This window comes from Chenopodium quinoa, unplaced genomic scaffold, assembly GCF_001683475.1.
Source record: "Chenopodium quinoa cultivar QQ74 unplaced genomic scaffold, ASM168347v1, whole genome shotgun sequence".
NCBI lineage: Eukaryota > Viridiplantae > Streptophyta > Magnoliopsida > Caryophyllales > Amaranthaceae > Chenopodium > Chenopodium quinoa.
This window is the reverse complement of record NW_018744633.1, coordinates 5,204,229-5,220,934: the sequence shown is the minus strand read 5'-3', so window position 1 is coordinate 5,220,934 and position 16,706 is coordinate 5,204,229. Positions and strand designations below refer to the sequence as shown.

The following is a 16,706-nucleotide window of genomic DNA, read 5'->3' as shown; positions in this document are numbered from 1 at the left end:
CAATGATCTTCTTCCGTATTTTTTAATTTCAGATGTGAGTATGTGACATGTGGATTAAAAATCAAAATTGAGGCTGCTTAATTATCTTTGTGTGTATATATATATATATATATATATATATATATATATAGTGTATACCCTTAATATTTAATTTTAAAAGTATTACGAGTTAATTAGGGCCCAATGTATAGATTCGCCCTAGGTCACCAAAATCTCGAAAACGGGCCTGCTCATAGTTCCATTTTCTTTATTGTATGTTATTTATAACGAATGATATATTGTTTAAGAATAATGAAGATGATATATGTCAGATTGCGCTAAGGAAACCGATCTAATTCTTGTAGACTCATAGTCTCATACAAGGCATTATTTGAATTCACCCAATGGAAATACATATAAATAAAAATAAAAATAAATAAATAAACTCAATCTAGGTATGCACGAGATCTAGTTATCCATGAAGTATGTATTTAATAGAAGGAAGAATCCTTGGGTTTTTTTTTTTCAAATTATGTAATTGCCTAACTTGAAAGGATCTCCAAGTAAACTCTCTATTTCCCTAAATAAAAATCAAAATGCCTTAAAGAAGTATGAGGTATCAATACATTAACTTGAAAGGATCTCTAGATGATGTGGTGCAATGTCATTTTTTGAATAGTTCTTTTAACCCCCGTTTTAATAGGGTGTTTAGGGTGATTATTCACCTCCCTTGATATTTGAGACTCTTCTTTTATGTTCCTTTATAAATAGTAGAAGCCTTTTTCTGAATTTTAAACTTAAAAAATACATCAAGCACAATAGTCTAAACACATTTTCAATTGGGCATAAGACCATAAGTTACTTGACTCAAACCTTCCACTCAAAAGTGTCTTTGTGTGGAAGTCGTGTGTTAACCTTACAATTTTTGTCGACAAATACAATTGAGCACCTTGATTGCACCGGAAATTTGTTTTCAACTCACCAATCAATATTGTTCCATTGTTTGTTAGATCATCTTTTTTTTATCTTACTTAAATACTACCTCCGTTAACGGTTATTTGCAACATGTACTATAAATGGATGTTAACTATTATGTGCAACAAATGTTTTTTTTCCTTTTTAGGTAATCATTTCTCTCTATCTCTCTCCTCATCACATGCACCCAACTTTTTCTCTTTCCATTTTACTCTCACAAACAAATTTTGCCTAGGAGTCTGCAAACACCCCCTTTGTTGCAAATAATAGTTAACGGATGTACTGGACTACTTCTTTATTTACAACAAATGTAACTACTGGTTGTAAAAAAAAAACAAATGTAACTAAATTAATCTATATTTGTATTTTATTACATGATTCGGGACATTTTCCGGGCCAAAAACTACATAGTAGTTAATTTTAGAAACCCGCAAATTGAGAATTGTCAAAGACAAACAGAATGGCGCGAATGAGCCTATTATACCGGGCTAATTCAAAAAATTTAATTTTCGTCTTCTTCAATTGAAAGTATCAAAGAAATGGCAGAAGTACAGAACTGAAAAAGGAACTTGGAGAGAGAATTCCAGAGTGAGAATACCACACAAATAACTTGAATTTTTAAGCTTCATATGCTATGAAAAATCCCAGATCTCAGGTACTCAGTTATTAATCTGTAAAACCCATATCAAATTCTTCATCTTTATTTCTTATCATGCTTTTTTTTTTTTTTTTTTTTTTGTTTAATTCAATGTTTGCAATTTTCTATTAAATCATCTGAAAGTTTGCATCTTTGCCCAGGTTTCAGGCTCTTCAATTTCCGAAATTTCAGGTGATTTTTTCTTATAAATTTTGGGGTTAATCTTGCTTAGCTGACATAATTATTAATTTTATTCTGTGGGAGTATCATTTTTCTGAATTAATTTATAGTTATTTTAATTTCTGGGTACCTTTAATTAAAATTTGTGGGTTTTTATTTTTATTTTTTTCTTTCTCTTGTTGGGTAATTTCTCATTTTTCTGCTGAATAATGCTGAAATTGTTATTAATCTAATTTGCCAAAAATTGGTTGATTTCAGAGCCTGCTGACATAAAGCAGTGGTTTTCAAGTTACAATTACCAATCTCCTGAATTAGACACAAATGAAGACTTATGTTTATCTCAGAAGGATGATGAAGAGAGGGGATTGTATGTTGAGGACAGTGAGACTGAAGATGAAGGAACATGTGAAGATTTCACAAAGATAAATCTCTCCGTCGCCATTTGTAAATCCACCGAGGAAGCTAAAAAGCATGATTCTCCAACTCTTCCTGCTGTTGAGGTATTCTGATTTATTTTTGAATTATTAATTTCCTTTATACAAATAGTTTTAAGGACCATGGTAGGTTTTTTTGGGATAACCTTTTGTCAAAAAAATGTTTGTTTGACTATCTAGGAAATCTAAATGAAAGTTCCTTTACAGATTTACAGTTGTTTATGCATCTGTCCTGAGTTCCTGACAACAGTATGTCTTGTATAAAATAGGTGTATTCGCTGTATACAACAGTCAGCAGACTTAGTGACTCAAAAGGTCGCCAATTTGACATCAACTCACATAAAAATTACTTTATTTGAATTGGGTGATTAATGTTTGTCATGTTGCATAAAAGTTTCATCTTTTTTTGTCACGAGGATAGCTTTATTTGTAAGGCTTAAACCGCATGTTCAACTGTTGTATCTGGCTACAGTTTACTTCAGGAATAATTTGGTTACTTCAGGAATAAATAGGTTAAATGGTAGTCTTTTGTTGGTATTCAACAATTTAGTTCTGCATTCCTGAAATTTAAAGGTGTACTTGTATAACTCCAGTATTATTTTACAACTTGTTAAACCTTTGGACTTTAGATTTGTAGAAGGTAAATTGGTCTGTAATTTGCCTCTCTTCATTTTACAGGTTCCAACCAATCCAGACTCGCTCTCACTTTCATCTGGTTTGTGCTCATTCCTCTTTGTTTATTAAGCAAACTTCACATTTAAGATATGACTATTGATGTGCTAATTAAACCCTTATGCTTGCATTTGCACTTCAGAGCCTCCTGACATCACAAAATGGTTCTCAAGTTATGTGTATGAATCTCCAGAATTAGATAGTGCTGATTTTGATGTTTCACATTCAAGTGTCTGTACTTCTGGGAATAAGAAAGAAGCTAACAAGGGAAGGGTAGATCATGTAAAGGAGTTTCCAGTAACAAAAGTCAAAGAAGAAATACTTAGCTGCAGGGAGACAGTTACAAGACCTAGTGGAGCTGAGAACAACACAAACCCTTCTACTCCCCAGGTATGCTCTTGCGTGAGATGGCTTTTGTAACACCCATAAGGTGTAAGTCTGTAAGAAAGTGTTGTATAGTTGCCTTTGTAAAAAAACCTTACTATATATGGCTACACTTGAGGAATTATATTGGCTACTTGATATTCAGAAACAAAGTGAACTAAAAATATGCACTGGAGTGATATTGTGATTTTAGTATATTAAGGATGTCTTTTGTTGGTACACAATAACATAATTATGCGTTACTGAAGTTTTAAGATCTACCAGTTTAAGTCCAGTACAATCTTATTACTTGTTGAATTCTTGTACTATAGGTTTGTAGAAGGTATTAGTTTGGTCTTAATCTTCCTCTTTCTTTTATAGGTTCCATCCTATCCAGACTCGCTCTCACCTCTATCTGGTTTGTTCTTGTCTCTCGTTGTATCATGGAAACTTCATGTATAAGTTATAACTATTGATTTGATAATTTAAAACTCTTGCTCTTGCATGTGCACTTCAGAGCCTCCTGACATCACAAAATGGTTCTCAAGTTATGTATACGAGTCTCCAAATTTAGAGAGCGCTGATTTTGATGTTTCATTTTCAAGTGGTTATACTTTTGGGAATAAGAAAGAGATTGACAAAGAGAGGGAAGATCAATTAAAGGAGTTGCCTGTAACAAAATTTAAAGATGAGATACTTAGCTGCAGGGAGACAACTACAGGACCTAGTGGAGTTCAGGAGAACAAAAACCCTTCTGTTCCCCAGGTATTGCAAGTTGTTATCCCAACTTTTGCTTAGAAGGAAGTCCTTTTTTTTTTTTTTATTGCAAATCAGTCCATAATAGTTCATAGAATGTCACTACTAAATATTTTACCAAGTGACCAATTCCTCTATTTTCTGTTTGAAATGTGCAGGAGGATGGTTCAGAAAGTAGTAACTCGTCTCTCAAGAACAGTTTTTGTCTTAAAAGAACTTCTGATCAAAGAACTTCAGAAGTAAAATTATTAAATAATACCTTCCCTGATAAATCTGTTGCATGGGAAAGAACTATAGATGAACATAGTTTACCAATACAGCAAGACGAGCAGCAGCTGAGCAGCATAAACCATTTGAGATCACCTGCAAAGGCTTCTTACTGTAGGGATAGGGCATGTACTGAAACTGCTGAAGAGAAGACGGAAAAGAAGTTTCTAGCTGCTGAAAATGATTCTGGCTGGATCTCGCTTAATCATAAACCAAGAGAAGAATATTCAAAAAGTATCCCAAAGGAAAGAGGAGAATACATATCTGCTGAAAATCGGTTAAGTTCAATGAAGAGTGAAGTAAGACCAAGGATCGACAAAGAAAATTCTCCTGTAAATTCGCTTTATTCTTCTGATGGGCAAAAGAATAAAAAGTTGAGAAGAGAGGTCCTTAAAGAAACAACTAACTTTGACTATTCTCGTGTGCCAGAGGTTGCTGGGAAATGGAAATGCCCACAGAGATATAAACCAAACACTGGACCTCCTCTGAAGCAGCTTCGACTTGAAAGATGGGTTTATAAGATGTAAATTGTTGCTACTGTCACTGTGATATACAGGTCTGAACCATCTGATGATATGTAATGCAGTGTGATAAGCGTTTCTAGCAGTAATACAATATTTGATCAAAAATGAAAATTTTGCAAGATACACATTTAGACTTGAGTGCAAAATGTGGGATTGGTAGTGATACTATTGTCTGCATCACTGTATGCGCCTTCTTATTTCAGTGGAAAGCAAGCTTTCTGAAGTCCCGCATTCAAATGTGGAACGGTTTGAATGGTTGCATCAGCCCAGGAGCAAACATTCTGAAAGGACCGTGCATAATGATTTGTGTATGGGGATATGAGAAGGACTTCCAAGGAAATATGATCTTCAAGAATCAGTTGACATTGTGCATTGGATAGCCTGTAATTCTATGGCAAGAGAGCAGGCAGTATGCTCTTGGAATGCTTGGTTATACTTTTGTATATACAAGGAAGATATTATTTCCTCTAATTCTCTTATTCTAACACTTGCTAGGCCTAAAGTATTGTGAAGATAATACTTCATAAATCATAATAAATTAATAATCCTTAGTGAGTAGATATTACGCCGAGCATATGCAATATGAAGGTAAAATCATAGCTAAAGATGTTGATTAAAAGTATGAGGACCAAAATACATTGTTTTATGCATTATCAATTTTCATAAAGGAGGTACGCCCTTTACTATTAATTAAGTGCCTCCAATTTAATTTGGCGAGTATGACAACGTAGAAGTTTGACCTATAATATTTTAAATTATCAATACGCATGAATCATAAAAAGTTGATTTTGAAAATTTATATTGAAACGTACTCAGTCTCAATCCTAGATAAAGGAGGGTTATGGTAGGCCAGTGACATGTCAATGTAAACCTTTGTCACATCGCTTGACATGAGCCACAAATGAATGAGAATAATACTATGATGTATGACCTCCTTGGAAGTCTTGATGTTAGATCATGTAGTCATTTAAAAAAAAAAAAAAAGTGCAAATTGCAACCCAAAAGTACTTAAAAAATTGTAAATTGCAACCCATTTTAATTTTTTCATCGATTTGTGTGCCGAAAAATATTCCGGTAAGGTTTTAGGGGTCATTTTATCCCTTAATAACCCAAATTGAGCTCAAAATTTGCAAAAAAAATACGTAAATGTCTCGTTTTGCGAATAAAAATTTTATCGATATGTGTGCAACTATTTTTTGTAGTGATAATGAGGTCCTTACATTTAATTTTTCGCCAATTTTGAGTTCATTTGGGACCCTTAAGAATTAAAATGACCCCTAAAACCTAAAAGGAACATTTCAACACGTAAATTGATGAATTAATTGAATTGGGTTGCAATTTACAAATTATTAGCACTTTTGGGCAGCAGTTTGCATTTTTTTTTTTTGTTTAAATGGCTGCAATTTGCTTTGCAAAATACAAACTTTAAATGGTTGTAATTGGCAAATTTTCCATTCAAGTAAGGTCATATTATGTTAATGGTTTTAAATGAGTGATAATAGCCTAATGGGCACTTGATAACATGTCATTTTTTGCTGCTTCAACTAAAGATATGCATATCAATTCTTTTTGTGTTTTTTTCTTCTTCTTTCTAAAAAATTCAATATTTTTTTACTTCAAGAAACACATGACAAGACTTATTACAAATCTTAACTTTTTTTGTTATAACTTTATCGTATATCAATTTTAACACCCGCCTCTCAAAGAGCCAAATCTATAGACCTAACTATCTAACCACTTCCCACTCTATAACATACACGAAGTATTCTTGCAAGGGCAAAGGCTCTCCACCCCGACACTTCAATTATCCAAGCGGAAGCAATGGGCCTAAGAAAACGCTTAGAGGGAGCTAAATTCCTAGGCATTCGTAATCTGATTATAGAAGGCGATAATTTGGCAGTCATAAATGCCATTAAGAGGATGTGGCAAATCCCATGGGAGATCTACAACATCATTTGTGATACGGAGGTAGCTTTGAACACTCTTGATTCTCACTCCATTCACCATTGTTGCAGAGAGATGAATATAGCAGCAGACTACATGGCAAAGAAGGGGCATCACCATGAAAATCTACTTTGCTCCTTTAATAATTTTGCGTATTCCCTCTCCCTTATCATCCAAAAGGATGCTTTAGGTATTCCCAATCAAACAAGCTAGCCTAGCTTTTCTCACTCAATCAAAAAAAGGAAAAAAAAAAAAAATTTAAAAAAAAAAAAAAACACCAAGTATGAGTCAATACCCAAAATCCAATCATCAAAAGCCAATCTTGATGCTTGAAAGTTGAAACAATTTGAGGTTGAGATGAAATGATGAACTTAACTTGTAAACTCTCAAATTCGGCCCACCTCAACTCACTAACTCACAATCACAAATTCACAACAACATCCAATCTCTCGTCTTTCTCACGTTTTTCTCGCGTGCCTCTCTCTTTCTCTCTCCTCTCTTCTCTCTTTCTCTCTGTACGATCTACACTTGAACATATGCAGACAACACAGACTCCTCTTTCTGCAAATTTCTGGGCTAAATTTGCTTCTACAATTCCATCTTTACCCACTTTCTGAATTTCAAAGGTACAATCTTTCTTCTAATTTCTATCTAATTTATAATTTAACTCACCTTTAAGCATTGTACATGCTTAGAAATTGGTGTATAATTGTATGAATTTATGAAATTTTAATAATTTGGTGCTTTATCATGTTTAGATGATCATAATTTATCTGATTTTTAAGTACCCACATGCTCTTTTTCTGTTATATTCTTTATATTTTGATAATTATAGAGAATTGTATTTGGGTTTTTGATTTTGTATTGTGTATATATGTTGAATTTGGGGTTTTGAGTTGTGGGTTTTATTTTTCTGATATGAGAAATATAATGTATAATGTTTAATTTTGGTAGCTATGAATATCATCAAAAATGTATTTTGTATTGTATAGTTGAATTTATATGCAAGAATTATGTTTTCCTAGGGTAGGTCATGGCTGGGAAGAAGCTTATAGCTATATGTCAGGCCGGGGGCGAATTCGAGACCGATAACGATGGTAGTATCACCTATAAAGGTGGTGAGGCTCATGCCATTGATATTGATGATGAGATGAATTTTAATGCCTTTAAGATGGAGATAGCTGAGATGTTCAATTGGAGTACTGATATAATGTCTATGAAGTACTTCCTTCCTGAAAACAAGAAGACTCTCATTACAATATCCAATGATAAGGACTTGTTGCGCATGATCAAGTTCCATGACTGTCGTGCAGTTGTTGATATATATGTCATAATGGGAGAGAACCTTGCTCCTGAGGAAGTCTCTAACATGCCTATCAGTAGGTATATGTCTTGCAGTTCTATTTCGATATTATTTTCGAAAATTGGCATTTTAGTTTGGTTTTTTTGGTAAATGTATTGAGGAGTGTTATATGTAGGTCAAGCAGAACCTCTTTATCTCAGGAAATGATGCCTCTTGATGCCCCCATTGATGTGGTGGAGGATACTAATCATCCTGATGATGTGCATTTTATTGCTCCTCTTGATATTCCCAACACTGATGCCCAAATCGATATACCAACTGAAATATCTGCTGTAGTGCCCCTCACTAGCTCCGGTGATGAGAAACTTGTGAAAGCTGCTCATCAATGGCAGAATAATATTACTGGTGTTGGTCAGAGGTTCAATAGTGTCACAGAGTTTCGTGAAGCATTACGTAAATATGCTATTGCTAATCAATTTGCATTCAGATATAAAAAGAATGATAGTCACCGTGTGACTGTCAAATGCAAAGCAGAAGGTTGTCCGTGGAGGATTCATGCATCAAGGTTATCAACTACGCAGCTAATTTGCATCAAGAAGATGAATCCTGCACATACTTGTGAAGGAGGTGTTCATACTACAGGATATCAAGCAACTAGAAGCTGGGTGGCGGGTATTATAAAAGAGAAGTTGAAAGTGTTCCCGAATTACAAGCCCAAGGATATTGTCAATGACATTAAACAGGAGTATGGAATTCAACTTAATTATTTCCAGGCATGGCGTGGAAAAGAAATTGCCAAAGAGCAACTGCAAGGTTCTTATAAAGAAGCTTATAAGCAGCTACCAACTTTCTGTGAAAAGATAATGGAGTCAAATCCGGGTAGTTTAGCTACTTTTACTACCAAAGATGATTCTAGCTTTCAGCGTCTCTTTGTCTCATTTCATGCCTCATTATGTGGATTCCTGCAAGGCTGTCGGCCTCTACTTTTTCTCGATAGCATTTCTTTGAAGTCTAAATATCAAGGAACACTGCTAGCTGTCAATGCTGCTGATGGGGATGATGGTGTCTTTCCAGTTGCATTTGCTGTGGTTGATGCTGAAACTGATGATAATTGGCGATGGTTTTTATTGCAACTGAAATCACCTATGCAGACACCTGGCTCAATAACGTTCGTGGCAGATAGACACAAGGGGTTGAAGGAGTCGATTGCTGAGATATTTGAGGATTCTTTTCATGGTTACTGTTTAAGGTACTTGACTGAGAATCTTATTAGGGACCTGAAAGGGCAATTTTCTCATGAAGTGAAACGCCTCTTGGTTGAGGATTTCTATGCTGCTGCTTATGCTTCTAAGCTTGAAGGTTTCCAGAGATATGTTGACAGCATTAAAAGTATCTCCACAGAAGCTTATGACTGGGTCATGCAAAGTGAACCTGAGTACTGGGCAAACGCTTTCTTCAGGGGTGCAAGATACAATCATCTGTCATCAAATTTTGGCGAGATTTTTTATAACTGGGCATCAGAGGCGCATGAGTTACCCATAACACAGATGGTTGATGTTATTCGAGCTAAGATACTGGAGTTAATAAGTGCACGGAGATTGGAGTCAGCCAAGTGGTTAACAAGGCTAACCCCATCTATGGAAGAAAAACTTGACAAGGAAACCTTGAAAGTCCCTCCCCTTCAAGTTTTGCTCTCAGCTGGTAGCACATTTGAGGTGCGTGGAGACACCATAGAAATAGTTGACATTGATCAGTGGGATTGTAGTTGCAAAGGATGGCAGTTGACTGGTTTGCCCTGCTTCCATGCTATAGCTGTTATTGGCTGTATGGGAAGGACTCCGTATGAATATTGTTCCCAATATTTTTCGGTTGAAAGCTATAGGTTGACATATTCTGAGACAGTGAATCCTGTCCCAAGTGCTAATGAATCGTTACAAAATGATTCATCTCAGGCTGCGGTGACAGTAACCCCTCCTCCTACACGTCGGCCTCCAGGCCGGCCCACAAAAAACCGTTTTGGTTCACAGGAGGTTGTCAAACGTCAGTTGCAGTGTAGTAGATGCAAGGGCATGGGACACAATAAATCAACATGCAAAGAGATTTTAACTGAACAGTAATATCGGTATTCGGTAAGCATAAACAGACTAATAATTTAATGTTTGGTAATCTGTGCTTGTTGCATAATTTGCTGCGTCTAATCATCTCCTTTGTGTCTTAAAAAAGCTTATATGTAGTAAGTTTTATGAAGGAATACATTGTGGTATTCAAAGGATACTTTAATGCTGGATGTGTAGTAGGTCTGCCTTGTGAGTGTTGGATGAAAATAATTTTACACGACTACTGCATTGTAGTAGATATAATGTAGTCCACTGATCTAGAATCTATTTTTGATGTTTGATGGGTGTGCTGAGGACATATAAGATACTTTACTGTTGATTCCTTGTTCTTGGTTACTTTCCTCTCTGGTATTAAGCTAAAGGTCTCGTCGTGGGTATATGGACCAAAGTTTTAGATGTTAAGCCTATGGGTGCTAGTGTTGGAGTGCATTGCTACATCCTGCAGTTTGCTAATGAATACATTTTGCAAAAGTTGTGATCCTTATCTCAGCTGTGGATTTAGCGAGTTGCTTTTGAGAGAGAACCCATGTAAAATAGATTCAGATTTTTTTTGCATCTTTGTTGTTTTGACTTGAGTGAAGTATCTTTTATGTTCCGAGGAAACAAGAAATTGCTTGTGCTAGCTGTTCTTGAGGTTTATTCAAGGCTTTGTCAATCCCAAAACAGGGGTAAACGAATATAGAAAAAACTTAAGATTTTTGTCGTAGCATCTCATGATTTCCTTCAATTTTTCCCTTCATGTCCTCTATGCTAGTCATATGAAGAGTCAGAGCAAGAGAGACATGCATGCATTTTGAATACTTATCTTGTTGAACCTTAAGCTCAGTTGGAAGATTGCGTATTGATTAATAGATCAATGCCTTTTATGCTGTTGCATTAGCTTTGACTGGTTTGATGTCTTTCTTATTGTGTACAAACTTATTTGCTGTTATAGTTGTGTTCAGCTACTAGATTGTTTCAGTTTTGTTTCTTTTAAGTCGTTTCCTAGATTTCATCAAATCGTCTAACCATAGTCCTTTCTATGCTTCAGGGTGGATCCATGATATCAGAATTTGGAATAGCCGAGGCAGTAACAGAACAAGGCTCCTAATAAAAACAGTTTTCTCCTCTTCAGCATCAGATTCTATGTTAGATCTTAATTTACTCAACTCTAGGGCCTCATTTTGTTTCTTTGCTTGCGGCTTTCTCGTCAGTGATTGGCTTCTATGTATATAATAGATTTATTTGGCCTGTATGATCTGATGGAAAGAACGTCTTTAATCTCATCTCATTGTTTAGTAATCATCTTTAACAATGAGCTTAATTTTCTTTAGTGGGCCCATATTTAGAAAAATAGACAGAAATCTATACTTATTACTTGACATTTCTCATTAAAGTTTGTATATTTAGTTGGTGTGTTCCAACCTGAAGAATTCAACCAAGAGAAACATAAAGATACAGCTCATTTTTTGATCTACTGCTAGTACATCTGTATTAAAAGTACTACTATTACAAGATTGTACTGCATGAACTTTAGAAGTACATCTTTTTGTATGGTACTTCTGCTCTAAAACGTTACTTAGGTACCAGCATGTAGTACAAGCAATCATGCTTCTGGTACTTCCTCGTTTCGCCTTGTTTATATATAGACCTTGTTGATCGAGGAAATGCAACAAGAGCTTTAGATTACTCAAAAAAAAAAAAAAAACACTTACTATTTTATTTTTCGGTATTGAGCCACAAAGTACGGGATTTGATCCTAAGTTTTGGGTATTATTTTTATGAAAAAAAAAAATCGTCTTACATTTGTAAGCGTATGTGTGAACACAAAAAGGCGCATCCGTCACATTGTAGGTAAGGTGGTCATTTTTACAAGTTTTGTGTCAATGTTTCTTATGGGAGAGCTAGAAGCTAGGGAAGCGGTTGAGCATGGGATGGATCAATCAACATTGCTGTTGTTGCTCTTCCCATGCACTGCCTCTTCCCTGGCTCTCTTCTTTATCTCTCTTTTCCTTCTCTATAATTGACACGTTTTTACCTCAATCTCAAATTATCAATTCATTTTGGGATTTGTTAAACATCGCCCACAAATTACTACATAAAGCCCACAAAATTCACTTGGTTTGACAATATTGCCCTTAACCTAAAAAAAAAAAACACTCACACCCTCATCACTCAAACTCTCATCGCTCATCTTCTTTGAACCTCTCTAAAAAAAAAAAATTCAAACAACGGCAATGTCGAGGCGGCAAGACAAGGAATTGGCGGCGGCGGCGGAGGGAAGGAGGTCGCAAGGAGGCAAGGTACAATTTGAAAAAAAAAAAAAAAAAAAGGAAAAACCGCCGTGACGGAGGCGGGGCGCGCTGGCTGGACGCCCAGCAAGCGGTGGTGGCGCCAGCTGCAGACGCCGCCACCAGTAGGCTGGCGCCTGGGCTGGACGCCATAGCCACGGTTGTGGCGTTTATTCAAGGCGCCGCAGCCGTGGCCTTGGCGTCCAGCCCAGGCGCCAGCCCACTGGTGGCGGCGTCTGCAGCTGGCGCCACCACTGCTGGCGGCGTCTGCAGCTGGCGCCACCACTGCTGGCGGCGTCTGCAGCTGGCGCCACCACTGCTGGCTGGGCGTCTAGCCAAGGCGCCCCCCCCCCCTTTTTTTTTTTTTTGAAATAAAATATTGTTTTTATTTTTATTTTATTTTTTTGTGTAATATATTTTTGATATGTTTTTATATTTTGTTGTTTATTTTTATAAATTTTTTCAATTTTGTCATATTTTTTCTATGTTTATATTTTGTTTACAATTATTTGTATGGTTTTAGTTTATTTGATTTGGGAGTGGTAGCTATTTTTCGTATAAATTTTTGTATGTTTATATATTTTAAAATTTTGTGTAGAATTTACTGGGTCGTCATGGTGCGGGGAAGAATGTAGAGCTTCTTAGTAGAAGCTATTCAGTGGAGAGGTCGGGGCATAGACATGTCAGATCCCGTGGTATTTCGGCCTCAGCTCGTAGAGAACGGATCCACCGTCGGGATGAGGATGACGATGACGATGATGATGCTGAGGAGGGTGACCAGGAGGAGGAGCAGGAGGAGGGCGCAGATGAGGATGAGGATGTGGACGATGGCAGTGGACCGTATGATGATTACGGTCCATTCAGTCAGAGGGTTGATGACATGTACGAGACACATATGGTGGAGGTGCGTAAGGGTAGGGGTGGTAGGTTTGTTAGTAGATCTGGCACATCATCTGCGTCCACTGTATCTGGGGCAAGCAGGAAACGGTCGAGGGCCGGTAATGATTCTTGGGTTGTTAGGAGTGAGGTGCCCGGTGGGCCTGTTGACGGGAGTGTGATTCCTAGCTTTCTAGGACACATAGCTGCCCGTATTTGGGAGGACCAGGAGAGGCCTTCAGTTACGGGGTTGTTGAAATGTCATACCCGGGAAAAGACTTGTAGCTTTTTGCGTACATGGCTGAGGCTTGGCCGGCGGAGAGCGAGATGTTCGAGCGACTGGAGGGCACTGGGGTGAATCACGTTCCTGCCACCATGCACGATAAGATTGACAGTACGCTGATCACGGCTTTCATTGAGCGATGGCAGCCGGATACAAACTCTTTCCACCTTCCGTTCGGTGAGATGACGATCATGTTACATGACGTCGAGGCCATTCTGGGGATTCGTGTTGAGGGTAAACGACTTTGTGCTGTGGATGATGCGGATCAGGCAGATTTGCTGGCAGAGTTGTTGGCGGTGGACAGGGCTGCACTGTACACCGAGGCGCTAGGTGTTTGGGAACACGGAGGTGTGAAGATCGCATCCGTGTTGCAGCGGTGTTTGTACCCCAGTGCACGTAGGACGCACGACGCACAGCTGAGTGCTTATGGTTTTCTACTCCTCGGATGTACCTTGTTTCCGGATAAGAGCGGCGGAAACAAGCTCAGGCCACGCGACATAGTGGAGGCGTGTGACCCCGACAGTGTAGGCCAGTTTTCCTGGGGATCGGCTACGTTGGCGTATTTGTACGTTCGTTGGAGTCATCCCCATGATCTCAACCAGTGGGAACTTGTACTTGTTTGTCTTGTACGTTGAGTCGATCAAAATCACAAATGGCCAAGACTTGATCATATCAGCACAATCAGGATGCACAAGGAAAAGATGAGTCACCTCCGCTGTATCTTCATCAGAATCAAACCAGAACAGGTAACCACGTGATTGTGCCTGGTGTAGCAGCTGCTGTATAGGGTTCCTTCCCTCTGACCGTTCAAAACCTGAGTTGCTGTCTGACGTTGTAGATGTGTCTTCGGTTTGGATGGTCTTCTGGAAATTTCTCTAACACAGATGCTAATATTTTAGCAGGCTTCACTTGAGCATCACTCATTTCTTTCACAACTAGTTTCGCAGCAGGACTTAAGCCGCTCAGTTGTCGATGACCCTCTTCATATACTATCATCTCATGGTTGTGATACCCCCATTTAGAGTAACCAATCACTTCCCAACCGTCACGACTCCGTAGTTGTCGAACCTTTACTCTGAACTCACACCCACAACCTTTCCGCTTTGTATCAAACCGAGTGGCTGTACGAAAATCTCTTTCTTCTCTTTTGCGATAACGGTCACATCTCAAAATGCGATCCATTCTACCATCCCGTTGAGATTTATGAGTTACTACTACCAAGCAAAATCCAGCTGCAATTGTAACCTGTTTTGCCCAATCAATCGCCTGTTGAGCTTCTTCGAATGGACCATCATGTCCAAATATCCCACTGTAATCATTTCCGTCTCCACCATATTCCTGCATCAATTATATATTACAATAAATACATATTTAACGGATAATACATTTAATTTCTATATTTACACAGAATTAACACAAAAAAAAAGCATAATTATATATAATCAAACTTAATTTTTATAAAAACCCAATTCGAATTTTCAAACTAAATTTAAAAATATACCATTTCGAATTTTCAAATTTAATTTTAAAAAAACCTATTTCGAATTTTTTTAAAAAATCATTTTCGATTTTTTTTTTAAAAAAAATTAAATAAAAAACAACAACAAAATCAAAAAAGAAAAAAAAAATTAATTTATAAGGGTGGCGGCTGCCAGGGCTGCCACAGCCACTGGACTGGCGCCTGGCAGGGCCGCCTCACCCAGTGGAGTGGCGCCTGGCCAGGACGCCAGTCTGGTGGTCTGGGCGTCTGGGCTGGACGCCACTCTGGTGGTTCTGGCGTATGGCTTGGACGTCCAGGCTACGGTTTGGGCGTCCATCCTAGGCGTCGGAGCCACTCCGACGGTAAACCGTGAATTTTAACGGTGACTTACCTCGTTTTCCGTCGACGACGACGTACCTCCGGCGTCCCCCGCATCTCCGGCCTGCCCTCCGGTCTCCCCCAGCGAGCCAGTACGGCTCCACATTTTTTACACCGAGATTATTTCAATTTTAGAAAATGGGCATAATGGTCAAACCATATCATATTTGTGGGCTTTATATGGTAAATTGCGGGCGATGTTTAGCGTTTCACTTCATTTTATGTGCATTTTCTAGTTTTATTTATTTATTTATTTATTTATTTATTTATTTATTTATTTATTTATTTATTTATTATTATTATTATTATTATTATTATTATTATTATATCTCAAAAACAAAAAGTCATACACCCTACAATAAATTAGTGGGAAGCCGAGATACAATCTGGGCCCCACTCCTCTAGCTATAGCAAAGCCTACCCTAGTAAAAATTTGAGCTGCAGCACGTGCTCCAATGTCTTGCGTCGTCGAGAACCTCTGAATTCGCTTAAGCAACGCAACAACCTCCTTCTCTAATTCACCAAACGAAGAAAAGGAGAAGGGAATGAACCCATATCCAATCGTCTGACAACGAGCCTCATACTTATCCCGCTTCCGCTGAGCTGTATCAGCCACAACCCGTCAAGGAATAAAGTCAGATAGTCTTGACTGTGTCAAAGGAGAAGATCCTGTCAAATCAACACAGACATCGCAACCACGATCCCAAAAATAAAGTAACACATCAGCAGGTCTGAGGGCCTCATCGTTCCCTCTAGACAATCCAATATCAACCTCTTTCCTTGTTGAAATCCCATAACGATAGCAAACATCAACTAGGGTATCCCGAACAACATTATGTCTATGTTTAATACCCACGATACCAGCACACGACACAGCGTGATCGCCAAAAATATCCCCTGGAAAAACCCTCGAACAAGCAGAGCACGGTGTCGAGGTAGATAACAACGGAACACCCAATCGGTAGCATAATACACATCGATAAGTCTTTGCATTCATAGTCTGAACCAATCCTGAAATAGGAACGGCCCGAAGCCAAGCAGACGTGTGATCTCCCTGCTGAGATTTCCACAATGCTGATAGACGAGGGGATAATGAAAAGGTGGATTCTGCAGAACCGGTAACCTTCGTGAAATATATATCTGCCAATTTCTTCATAAGTTTTGGGGCAGCGACCTCACTAGGATTACTTAAAAAATCAGACTCCACCACGCCATTAAACAAACCCAAAGCGTCTTCAAAAGCTCGACCATGACCAACAATGTCAGCA

General features: G+C 37.9%; 2 protein-coding genes across 3 annotated transcripts; both read left to right on the top strand.

The window, feature by feature from the left end:
- The first annotated feature begins 1,423 nt into the window (after positions 1 to 1,423).
- Positions 1,424 to 5,258, top strand: LOC110701240. The gene is made up of 8 exons (XM_021878853.1): positions 1,424 to 1,609; positions 1,753 to 1,783; positions 2,030 to 2,271; positions 2,884 to 2,920; positions 3,020 to 3,267; positions 3,622 to 3,658; positions 3,758 to 4,005; positions 4,155 to 5,258. The coding sequence occupies exons 1-8, from the start codon at positions 1,589 to 1,591 to the stop codon at positions 4,788 to 4,790; spliced, it is 1,500 nt and encodes a 499-aa protein (XP_021734545.1). The 5' UTR covers positions 1,424 to 1,588; the 3' UTR covers positions 4,791 to 5,258.
- A 1,743-nt stretch (positions 5,259 to 7,001) lies between these two features.
- Positions 7,002 to 12,353, top strand: LOC110701239. Of its 2 annotated transcripts, none has more exons than XM_021878851.1 (4): positions 7,002 to 7,357; positions 7,762 to 8,114; positions 8,210 to 10,163; positions 11,182 to 12,353. In XM_021878851.1, the coding sequence occupies exons 2-3, from the start codon at positions 7,765 to 7,767 to the stop codon at positions 10,149 to 10,151; spliced, it is 2,292 nt and encodes a 763-aa protein (XP_021734543.1). In that variant the 5' UTR covers positions 7,002 to 7,357; positions 7,762 to 7,764; the 3' UTR covers positions 10,152 to 10,163; positions 11,182 to 12,353. The 2 variants fall into 2 exon arrangements, with proteins under 2 accessions (XP_021734543.1, XP_021734542.1); XM_021878850.1 differs by having other exon boundaries at positions 7,757 to 8,114.
- Positions 12,354 to 16,706: the final 4,353 nt, after the last annotated feature.